At 28.9% G+C, this 13,139-nt stretch overlaps 1 protein-coding gene across 1 annotated transcript; it reads right to left on the bottom strand.

Annotated features, from left to right (window-relative positions):
• Nucleotides 1-11,800: 11,800 nt before the first annotated feature.
• LOC140893367 (early nodulin-like protein 14) lies at nt 11,801-12,844 on the bottom strand. The gene is made up of 2 exons (XM_073302428.1): nt 12,633-12,844; nt 11,801-12,317 (listed from the first exon to the last, which is right to left on the bottom strand). The coding sequence occupies exons 1-2, from the start codon at nt 12,799-12,801 to the stop codon at nt 11,953-11,955; spliced, it is 534 nt and encodes a 177-aa protein (XP_073158529.1). The 5' UTR covers nt 12,802-12,844; the 3' UTR covers nt 11,801-11,952.
• Between the last annotated feature and the right edge of the window lie 295 nt (nt 12,845-13,139).

The following is a 13,139-nucleotide window of genomic DNA, read 5'->3' on the forward strand; positions in this document are numbered from 1 at the left end:
ACGAATAGAGTGTCAGAAGCCTCATGCGATGGGGAGTGCTCTGCGAAAATCCGACACTCAAGGCAGCGCTATCCAAAACCAAATAAGGAAAAAATCTTTGAGAGCATAATGAAGGAAACTTGAATGTAAAAAAATAAAATTAAAAAAAAAAAGAAAAAAGAAAAAGGGAGAACCCCCTAAAATGAAATGAGAGGAAGAGATGTATTTAATAGACCACTTGATTAGCTTAAAGCTAATAGACTCTTTTGTCTGGGTTTGAGCCCTCTGTAGGCTTGCCTCTTAATTTTGATGGATTTAGTGACGAGCTAAATTATTAAAATTGGGTAATATATTATTATGTATAATTTATTATATTCAATTTCACGTTCTTTTTTTATATTATTTATCAAATTATTAATTATTTATTTTACATCAATCAAATCATTAATTATTTATCTTATATCAATCAAATCATTGAATTTAAATTACTATATTATCCTTTATAAATAATTTTATTCATATTTTATTTACTGTTAAAAGAACAAAATAATAATTTATCATTTTTATATAAAATTTAATCAATCAAATCAAATAAACTCAAATAAACTATAATCTATCAAATACTATATTAACTATAATTTCTTATTTATTTTCTATTGCATTATACTATTTATCTATGTATTATTTATCTCACCACTCAAACCAAACGGTACCAAGCGATACTAAGTAAATGTTTGTGCGATGTCCCCTTTGTTTTAATTTTTCAATCCTTCATTCATAAAATATTGCAAACGTCTCTTTCTTTTCTATGGTGTGAAAGCTTTGACAATATGCACTTCTAGCCTGTTTTCACTTTTTCGCCCCTTGCTCTTTATATTTTCACAATTTTATTATGATATTCTTTTTTTTAAAAAAAGAAAAAAAAAAAGAAAAAAAACTTTGAAACTTCCACGAGTTTGGCCATCCGAATTTACCCAGGACAGACCAGAGGAAATATCGTCCTCATTATAATTAATCGGCAAAATTAAGCTGTGATACTTGCTTTTATTTTTATTATTTTCTTTTTCAAAAACGATTATGACATATAATGGAGATGATTTTGTTGAAAATAATGATAGATATATCGAACATATATAGGGACCATAACGCCAAGAACGAAAGGATAATTATTTCGCTTGTTTATATGTTGTATCATTGGTTGCCACCAAACAAAATCACGATAAACTCATAAAAGTAATATTAATTCATTTAATAATGTTTTCCAAATTACATTTACTTACGCGAGAAGCACACATGCACATGAGGGATGGGTTTTCGGTATACCGTATCAATAATATTGATAAGAAAAAAATTCATACCGGTATCGATATCGAAATTCTGAAATTTTGATAAAATCCATAGTGATATCGTATAGATACCGAAAAAAAATTCGATATACCAAAAAACTGTCAATATATTGAAAAAATTTCGATACGATATCACGAAAAGTCGGTATTTTGGCTCGGTATCCTAACCCTGCTCACGTATAAAAAATTATGTTTCATTGATACTTGGGAATAACAATATTTTTAATCTTGTTATTGATATTTTTTCACTTTTGATTATATTAATAGTAAATTGGTATTTTCATTTATGTAGCTTACATTTTTTTTTTGGTTTTGTTACGATGAATTTTCATTTATTCTCATGTGACTTGTATATTGTTTTTGTTTTTTTATCATTTAACTTATATTTTCTTTCATTTTCAGTCCTTCCTAATAAAATATAACCTTGGCCAAAATATTTTTTGAAAAGTACTAACCCTTCCAGCAGCGTATTTGAAGTGTTTCAAATACACTAAAGAATGTGTCTTTTTTTTTTTTTTTTTTTTTAAAAAAAAAGTTTGACCAAGTTAACTATCTCTATTCTCGATAACACACATTTGTGTAGCCAAAATTTTTATGTTTGAAATTAATTAAAAAAATATATAAAAAAATGCATGTATATAAAAAATAAATTGCAAATGAACACGATGGTTGGGGAATTACTATACCTACGTGGGTACCACTACAAGATCAAACTCATAATTAATTAGCTTGCCAAAAAGTATCGCATCTAAATCTCGAGGGGAAGAATTCCATACAATATTTCCTTCAATTTCAACGACAACACAATCCATATATGATATGTAACCTTAAAATGATGTTGTACGTTTCTTAGTTTCGGGGACGAGTATTTTCCGGTAAGGCGGTTGCAGCGACGACTTTGGCAACATCAAGTGCAGTAGCCTCCGGTTTCTTGTTGGAGGACAAGGTGAAATAGCCAATGATAGCCGCACAAGCGAACCCGCCGATGGCCATTCTTTTCGGGCAAAACGGCATCTTGCTCCTCCGGTGGAGAACCTCTGTGTTATGTTGTGTTGCCCCGGGCATTCGTGGCGGCCCATGGGGCAATCCCTCCGAGGCCACGGTGGGGGTGGCTGCCCCCGCAGCCTTGATCACTGGCTGGCCTTGCCCCGGTGGCGGTGGTGGCCGCATTCCTTTTGGATTCACATTCCCTGGTGCTACCATGTTTAATATAATTAACCTTGTTATGTGTTGTTAGTTCGATATATATATATATATATTTTGTTGATGAATTTGTACGAGGGGAATTGAAAGATATAGGGGTGGAGATTGTTACATGTTTGACAAGTGGAGTGCCATCAGTGAATCAAGCATTGTAACAAATTAAACAACGATTCATTTTCATTTTCATGCTGTTGAATCGGTCTCTTATATATTATCCGGTTCTTTTGGTTATAGTTTAGTTCGTGGTTTCTATAATATGTTCGTGCCAATGTCTCTTGTACGTATTATTTTTTTTTTAAAAAGATGGTACATGTCAATTCTAAGTCATATTGGGATTATATATTGGAAAAAAACGTGTTTAACAACTTATCAAATAATTGTAACATGAGTTATTATGAATTGATGATAATATTTTAACTTTTTTGCTAATCTTTTAGTTGATATGATCAATCACGCATATTCGTGATTTTTTATTAATCGTATCCAATAACAAAACCATATTTTTATTTTTGCCTTAACTAAAATTTTATAAGCTCTCTATTTCTGATCTATTTTTATGTGTTGAATTTGTATCTTTTTAAATGTACGAATAAATCTCCAATGTCTCTTGTACGTATTATTTTTTTTAAAAAAAAGATGGTACATGTCAATTCTAAGTCATATTGGGATTATATATTGGAAAAAAACGTGTTTAACAACTTATCAAATAATTGTAACATGAGTTATTATGAATTGATGATAATATTTTAACTTTTTTGCTAATCTTTTAGTTGATATGATCAATCACGCATATTCGTGATTTTTTATTAATCGTATCCAATAACAGAACCATATTTTTATTTTTGCCTTAATTAAATTTTTATAAGCTCTCTATTTCTGATCTATTTTTACGTGTTGAACTTGTATCTTTTTAAATGTACGAATAAATCTCCACAACTCCAATTGTGAATTTACACTTTAACCCTTACCAAATTGAAAAAAAAAAAAAACACACACACACTCGCACAACCCATTGCTTCACGCCTTTTCGTCCTTCACAACCCACACTCACGAATCTCCACCCTTCACAACTCACAAACTCACACCAAAATTCCAACGCAACCAGAAACACTCAACAACAAACATTCCCTCACAATTGCAATTGCAAAGGTCCTAAGGCTTCGGATCAAGATCGGTCATCTACGTACCTCCTTCCTCTTACGCCAACCAAGTCCGACAGGTAATTTTAGTTTTAATTTTAATTTTAATTAAATACATTTTAAAGCATCCCCATATGAAATTCTGCAACTTTTATTAAAAAATTCTGCAAATACGTTATAATTATGCCACCGTATACCTCCAACTAAATGGTAAGCAAGATTTAATTTCCAATAACAAACCTAACATATTTTAATTGAATTCCACCACAGTTAACTTTCACAATGCCTAATTATTAATAGTAATAATTAATAAAGTTGTAGTGCCAAATTTCTTACTGATAAGTTTTACAAATTCCAATTCTCTAAACAATAATTAGTTTACATTGTTTAAGATTAAATGTTCAGTTAAATTTTCAGAGTAACGATATAGACACATAATCTTGGACTAAGTGAATTGGTGTCTAAATGTCTATGTACACATTCAAATGGCCAGCCCTAAAATTCTGCATATTTTTTTATAATTCAGTCGTACATGGTTAGGAAATTTAAATAAAAAAAATGTATAGTAACAAAAATAGAGACTAAAGATGCTATAAGCTTAGTGGAATTAATGGCAAATGTTTATCCAAAACTGATTTAATGTGCTTTGTTTATTATTTGCTCTGTCTGTTATGTTATGTTATGTTATGTTATGTCTGTGTGTGTCACCTCTTGTTTATAGAGGATCAATGTGTTGCATATGCTAGACAATAATGAGTGAACTCCTGTTTTCCTACGAAATAATTAAGATGATATATCTTAATAAATCATTGATATCAGATACAATCATTTTTCTTAAAGTTCAAAAATATAAATATGATTCAAAAATTTGCATCCCTAATTCTCCATAATTATTCAAAGATTAATTCTCTTCACCATTTTCATTACAGGTTCCCAAGCTTCATCAAACTAAAATTAAAATCAAAATTCATCATGGGCCGAAAAAATTCAGTATATGATACAACATTTTACCAACTCATTTACTTTTTGGATTTTATCAGATTCCTATAATCATTTCTCATTGCATCATTCTGTATTTCTAACCTCAATCATGTAACGAAGTTCTTAATGGGTTGAAAGATAACAATTCCTCTTATTTCTAATCTGATTTTTTTTATCAACAGGTTATTGGAAAGTAGTAGTTATAAGGCTATCGATAATATGCCATCAAATTCTACCTCGCAAGGTATAATTCTCTTCACCACCTATTATGAACCTCACTTCAAAAAAAAAAATTTGTTGCCTCACAATTCTTACTTGATGTTGTCCACTGTGTTAATATCAGAGCCACTCGCAGCAAGTGCCCCAAAAGTAAAAAAAAAAAAAAAAAAAGTATGATGACGCATTTAAGCCAAGCAAGAATTAAAGTAACAGAAAGCGGTTCCATCTCAAAAAGGTTTCTCAAATTTCATTTCATCATTGTCCTGTTTATTGTCATCAATTGTTATGTTGTAAAAAAACAAATGATCTTTGCCCATATTTATTTACTTGTATATATCATTTTGTACGGTAACTTCTCAAAATCATTTCATGAAAAAATAAATAAATTTGATTAAAGTTCTTTTAACATTTCTATACAATTTCAGATTCGCTATGCAAGTTTAGAATGGATTAAAAATATCTATCACCTCTGAATTTATCACTATTATTATTGTTATATGCTATGATATATGTTAATATGCATTTCATTATCCTTTATTTTTTCCACTCAGAAGGGTATCAATTTTCTCTTGTTTTATTATCGTCGTTATTGTGATACGATATAATATTTAAAAATTATTTTCACCAACAGCTTGTTATTCAAAGGTGGTCAGATGTTACCTCCCAAGGTATATTTCTCCTTGCCACCTATTATGAATCTCACAGCTCGAAAAACAATTAGTTGTCTCCCATTTTCTACTTGATACCGTCAACTATATTAATGTCAGAGAAATTTGCAGAAAGTGCCTCTAAAGACAAAAAATGACCCAGGAACGCATCTGAGACAAGAAAGAAAAGAAAATATAGAGGTTACAAATCAACCAGGTTTTCGATAATTCTCATATAATAAACTGTTAAATTGTAAATAAATATAATAATTACTTATCTTTATTTTCTTATTATTATTTTATAATTAATCTCCTCAAAAATATTCGAGAGAAAAAAAATGATTACAATTGTTGTATCATTTCTATACAATTTCATTTTAGTTGCACACGTTTGTAACTTGCTGGAAAACATCTATTGTCTCTTAAATTTTAACTGTACTTATTAATATTTTTTTTTGTTTATTTTATCAAAAAGGTATTATCCAATGATGGTAGTCATGTGCCTATTGATACATGCACACAAAACATATGCCCCAAGGTATATTTTTTAAGATAAGTCTTATATATCATAGAATTATCAATTACACCGTGTTTTAAATTTCATTCTGCTAACTATAATAATTATTTACAGACATATTTGTAGAAAATACTTCAGAAAAGGACAAGACAGAATCCAAACATTCAAATCCGCTTATTCAAACACGTCCTCAACATATTCAGAATGCATTACAGCCAAAAAAAAAAAGAAAAAGAGAAAGATAATGTCACGTCACTCATAGCTGTAAAATATCAAGGTAAAAAAATAATTATTAGTAATTTATTTCTTCATGGATTTCCTATGCTATAATTTTATACATTTTTTGCTTTCAGAATTAACATATAATTATATTTTCTGATTGCCATAGCATGTAGGAACATTAGAATTACGTGAAATAAATTCAATGATCATATGTCATAACTACGAGGCAAAAAAGTTTGAATTTGAAAGCCCCACGTTCTGCTGTGATAATGGTAAAATCAGATTAGAAGCCACAACCATTCCAAATGAATTATTTGAATTGTTACGGACACTCAATCTCAAGAAGCTGAGGATTTTCGAAAAAAAATCAGAGTATATAATAGTATATTTTCGTTTACTTCTTTTGGTGTTAAAATGGATACAAATCTTGCTTTTTCAAGACGTGGAGTCTATACATTTAGAGTGTTAGTACATGCTTATAAGAGATAGAAGATAGATAATATAAAAGATAAACCAAAGTTATTCCCAGTTTCTCTCTGAAGAAAAAAAAAACTGGTGGTTTTCTTTTAATAAAGGAAATGAATAATTCTGTTATTTTTCCTATCAATTCACTTCAAACCAACCAAAAAAATGTAAGAAATAAAGTACTGGTTCTTAGACAAGGACATCAAACTTCCACAATGCAAAGTTCAACAACAATTCGAAAGATGATATTCATGGATGATGAAGTAAGTTGAAAGGTTTAATTTTAATTTAATTGTTCCATTTGTTTTTGGTGAAACAATTGTTTTTTTATACCTATCGATCTGTTCAATCACATTTTATAAATTTTGATGATTTGAATAATTTCAAATATCAATTTTCTTTCTTTTTAAATCGAGAGAGACATACAACATTTAAAAATGACTACTAAATTATGTAAATGAACGTGATACCTCTGTAGCACAGCCAACATCTTTATAAGTATTCTTTTTATGAAAAAGTGTTATTATATTTATGCAAAAATGTTCTGAAAATTATAATATATACGCAAAAGTGTTCTGAAAAATGTAATATTTTGCCTATTAGTTGTAATAACTCAAACTACTGAATTTGCTTCTGTTTTCTGTTTCATGGGTATAATGATTCATGGTATAATGTTTGAAAACATTATACAAATATTTGAAGATCAGATCAAGGTCAGCAAGACGTATATCATCGAGAACCCAATTTTCCAACCCATACAAACAAAGTATCCAAATGTGAATAAAAGAATTGAATTGCAGCTGCATAGAGGGATACTCGTAAGCGAGGCACAACCACAGTTGATATGTGACAGCTTGAACTTTGAATTCAAAGAATTTGCTTATATAAAAGCAAATCTAGCCACTGATAATGAACATGGTAAATGTCATTATAGCTGTTGTTTTATATTTATGAGAAAATGATGAATTTGTTTAAAGTCTATCCCCTTTTGTGCAGATGTTATTGGAATTTTGATAAAAGTTCGGCAACTCAACCGTTATACAAAACAAGACAAGATCACATTTAGTTACAGAAGGAAAATAATTTTGATGAACTCAATGTAAGTTCATTGAACATAATCACCTCATTCAATAATTATTTATAAGTATTTTTTCTTGCAAGCTCCAAACTATCACAATAAACTTATGGGATGATCTGGCACTAAATGAAGGACAAATTCTGGAAGAAAATCGTACTCAGAACTCAATTGTGGCCTTCTGCAATCTTAAAATGTGTATATATCATGGTATTGTCATTAAAATGTTTATCATTTACTTCTGTCGTGTTCATGAATAATTTGGGTCATCATCTATATGGTTTTCAAAAGGGATTTCCATAATATAACAGTCCATAAATGCTGACAGTTTTATTATCTTAAACGGGACATGTATTACTGCTTTAAGGAAAATATATGTTAGATTGAAAATAAGTCAAAACCATGGTATGAAGCATGTGCTAATTGTCTGAAAGCAGTCACTAAAATAACAAATGGAATTAGTTGTGCAAATTACATAAACCAAATTGTTCAAGCATACACTCATATGTTGAATTGATGTTGAAAAGTATCTGTCAATACTTTGATGTCATGTCAATCTCTATAGGTATCGTTTAACAATAACGGTGCTAGATAATGACACATTAGCAAGACTTACATTATTTGAAGATGTCGCTTCAGATTTTATTAGCTGCTCTGTGAAGGAATACATTGAATTACTTGATAAGGTATACATGATTGTAACCATAATTTTAAATTTTGAAGTTCTAAATTTATTGCTTACTGAACTACCCATTGAAGTTATTTACTAATCTGTACATTGAAATTATATATTAACATGAATCAAATGAAACAAAATTTCTCATTGCTCTTGACAACACAATCAAGGGACAACATGTGTTCCTTTTCAAGATGGATCAAAAAATTTATAAACAAAAAAATACACTATATATAGTAGTGAAAGCCTTCCAAAAGCCACAAGCATAATCCTCAACACAAAAATATGTGAAACCCAAGAGGTGCTTGCCAGTTGTCGGAATCACAAAAGGAAAAAGAAGAGAGATTCATTGAAAATTACAGAAAACCAAGATGATGTGAAGGTATCAAAATCACCGACAGATGAAACCATTGAAATTAAAAATGACAAGAACATATATAGCTGTATTTACTCAAAAAAAAAGACGGATGTTGAATCAAAGGAAGGATGCTGGAGTTAAAGTGATTAACATGAAAAAGAGAAATTATTGATTACTTATATTTTATGTTATGTGTACTATTAATATTTAAAAAATTTTCTCCCAATAAAACAGTTATATATATATATATATGAATGATTATTTAAAAATATGTTTCGGTATTTGTGGGTATTCTATGAATTTTTTTTCCAATAAAAATTGTTTATTTTCGTCGCATTACTATCATATATATTTTACGTGCAACACACGTACACTTTTTCTAGTATATAAAAAATATGAAAAGAACAGTGCTACCAAGCTACCATCCAACGGAGCAACACATGACTCCGTCTTAAATTATATACTCCCTGAACAAAATTTCTAAGTCCGCTCCAATATTATACAAACACAGAATTCCCTCTTGTCTCATATAAGCTATTATCTGTATCATCGATGGACCAAAACTCTGATATGATTCTATCATGTTTGATATGAAGTGATTTATCTAGCTATTTTGTTCCCATATACTAAAACGACATATCGTTTCAATCATTATTTTATGACGAATTCTTCCAGCTTACTTGTATGTGAGAAATTTGTATATGAGAAATTTGTCCAGTGGCCATTTTCTTTTGATAACCTCCTTGTGTGTGTGGATCAAATAGAAATGTATATGGTGAATTGGCAAATATATATAATATAGTTACCATCTGAAAGGAGGAAAATAAAAATAAAAATAAAATTAAACGGCGGCATTAAATCTAGACATAGAATCCTGTACGGAATTGGATCCCCTACTGTGGCTGATGCTGTGGGGGGTAAAACGGCAACGTTTACCCCCACAGTCAAATTTCTTTTTTTTTTTAATATTTAATTATATTATCTATTTTTATTCAAATTTTTGGGATTTTTTGCAAATTATTTTTCCCCCTTATATCTTTTTTATTATACATTTTAAATCATTATTGTATCTTTTTATTTTCTTATATCATTTTATTATGCTTGAAAAAAATAATAAAAATGAAGTACGATATTAAATATATATAAACATTTAAACATATCATAAATTATATGTAAAGTTAGAAAAATCAAATTAAATTGATTTGTTTTCTAAATATTGAAAATTAAATTTATAAAATTAATAATTGAATATTAGATTTTTATCATAATAAAACACATTATAGTTGGACAAATTAAAAATAAAAAAAAATTAAATATATAAATATTTTAAAGTATAATAACTTATATGTAAAGTCTAAAAAAATAAAATATAAATTATTTATAATCCGTTAATTCAGTTAACTGATTTTTTTAATGAAACCAATAATCAAGCTGAATTAATCAAAATTTTTAGAACTAAAATCAAATATCTGAATTAACCAAACTGATCAATTTTTGAATTCATTCAGTGGGTTAATTCGGTTTAACTAATACAATATGCATCCATAATTATCTTGAAATCATTACTTTTAATAATAATATATCTACTAAACATTTTTAATCAACTGTCTTTCTTTTTGATATTATAAAAATGTTAGTTGAAATGAAACAACAAAATATTTGAATTATTTACGTGTGTTTTCATATTAAGTATTAACATTAATTCGTTGGTGTATTATTATATAATATTGAAATTAAATTATAAAAAAAAAATGTTACAAGAAAATAATAAGATAAAATAATAAGATTTTTTTAAAAAAAATTAAAATGTATAATAGAAAGACCTAAAAGTAAATTAAAAAAAATAAAGAGATAAAAAACCAAAAATTTTAGAAAAAAACCTAAAAATATGAATAAAAATAAATAATTAAATATTTAAAAACAAAAAAGAATTAAAAAGAAAAAAAAAAAAAATTTGGCTGTGGGGATAAACGATGCCCCCCACAGTATCCCCTACTGTGGCTTAGCCACAGTAGGGGATCCAAATCCAATCATGTACATACGTTCTGATGTTTTGTTTGGTAATATTTTTTTTAAAAAAACTAACTTATAAATTGTTTTAAAAAAAGTTGGATATCTTCAACTTATTAATTTTTTACATTAAGATCTTATTTGAATCTCTTTTAATATAAATTATGTTAACTAATACCATTATGATTACTACTAATAATATTTTAATTTGAACAACATTAATAATAATTAATTACCATAGCGTTGCTATTAAATAATAAATATTTTAATTTTCTATTATACTAATAAACTAATACATCTAATTATATTAATTATTAATTAATATATAAATAATAGTAATTATTATTAATATTACGTGTATTGATATTATCTTTAGTACTATTACAATTACAAGTACTAATAATAATAATAATAATAATAATAATAATTATCATTATCATTATTATTATTATTATTATTAACATAATTATTATTAATACTCATGATACTATTATATTATACTAATAATAGTTATCATATTATAAGTAAAGCTACGATAGATTATAATCATGATCATGAATGAAAAAAATTGTCAATTCAACAAGGATGAAATTCACATTTTTGTATTTTACATGCATGAATCCATGTATGCAATGTATATATATGTAAAATATTATTGCCATATTGGACATCGAAATAATTAATTAAATCTTCTTAAGTCATAGAAATGCCACATGATTTTTGTATTTTACATGTATGATGTATCCATGTATGCAAAAATGTAAAATATTGCCATATCGGACATCGAAATAATTAATTAAATCTTCTTAAATTCATAGAAATGCCACATGCGAATGCTCCTGTCATTCCAGAACGGATCCATCATGCAAGTTAACAAATTAGCCACTAATTAAGCTAATTACCAAATTTAAAAAAAAAAACTCCATTGAACATAAAAATCACCCTAATAAGTAATAACAAAATCATAACAATGCCAATCCAAATTCAACAAAATAAAGAAACACAAAACAAAGCAACAACATTAATTATGGTCTAAGTAACACAAACACACGCCATGCAAATTAAATAATTGTCTCACGAATTAATGTACTACCAGCTACTCGATATTTCTATAATTAAATCGAAGATAAAACTCCCACCGCAACAGCTCCGGTGACAAACCACCACGTCTTCGGTCCGGAGACAGCGGCGGAGGGTGCCGGAGCTGGTGCAAGGTGGCCTGCAATATCCGCTGGCAAAGGTGCCGGCACCACCGGCTGAAGGCGGCTGTGGTTGGCCGACATGACTTTGATCTCAAGCTTTTGGCCTTTCTCGCAGTGGCCTTCTGCACCACTGATGAAGAAAAATGGGCCACTTTTGTCTAATGCGATCTTCGTATTTCCGTCGCTGTAATACTCGATCGGGTTCGATTTGTTGCAGTTGACGTAGTTTTCTTCCGTCACTTCCAGCACTGAATCTTTCTTCGAATCGTACTTCAACACTTTGCCATTCAAAATGAGAGAAAAAAAAATCAGCGATATATATCTTGCATGTTACATTACATATACATATACACACACACGAAAGGTTTCTTGAACAGGGAAAAAAAAAAGAAGATGAATGATCTATGCGTTACAAGTAAAAGTTGTTGAAAAGCAAAATTAACAACCAAATGAAAGATGGCTTTTTTAATTTGACCCACAAATTTATGTATTTTTGTATACAAGTATACGCGAAACTTCAAATAAAAAAATTCCAAGTGATACATTAATGCAAGATCCAAAAGAAAACAATCTGGGAAAATGAATTGAATTACCAATGGAATCGCCGATTTGGAAGCGGATTTTGGAAGCCCATTTGTTGAATTCATCGGAAGAAGAAGGGACTTGCCACTTGTTCTTATTTCCACCGACGACGAATTCTCTTGCTTCGGAGATGACAAACAAGGAAAGAAGGAGAGGCAAGCAGCGAACAAGAGAAGCCATTGATATGATTAATTGAATTGAATGAGAGAGCAAAAGTAGTGATGAGAAAGGAGAATTAAGAGTAGGGTTTGGAGCTCACACATTTGCCTCCTATATATAGTGACACACCAGGTGATTGGCTGGCTTGGTTCGGGAATCTTTTGGGGCCTATTGGTTCAGGTTTGGTTTGGCTCTTTTCCTGAATTTAGGGATAATTTTTTTTTTTTTTTTTTGGAAAAAAAAAGAAGAAAAATTTGAATTTAGTTACGTGAGAAATTTAAAAAAAATTCTGTGACGTGGTATCTTGAATGTTGTTTTTACTCTCTGGAATATGAAACGAAATTTAAAAGAAATCCAAC

Source organism: Henckelia pumila, chromosome 3 (assembly GCF_033568475.1).
Source record: "Henckelia pumila isolate YLH828 chromosome 3, ASM3356847v2, whole genome shotgun sequence".
NCBI lineage: Eukaryota > Viridiplantae > Streptophyta > Magnoliopsida > Lamiales > Gesneriaceae > Henckelia > Henckelia pumila.

Coding starts and splice junctions, on each gene's coding strand:
- LOC140893367 (XM_073302428.1), bottom strand. CDS start 12,801: ATGGCTTCTCTTGTTCGCTGCTTGCCTCTCCTTCTTTCCTTGTTTGTC. Junction 12,318..12,632: donor CCAAATCGGCGATTCCATTG/GTAATTCAATTC, acceptor TGAATGGCAAAG/TGTTGAAGTACGATTCGAAG.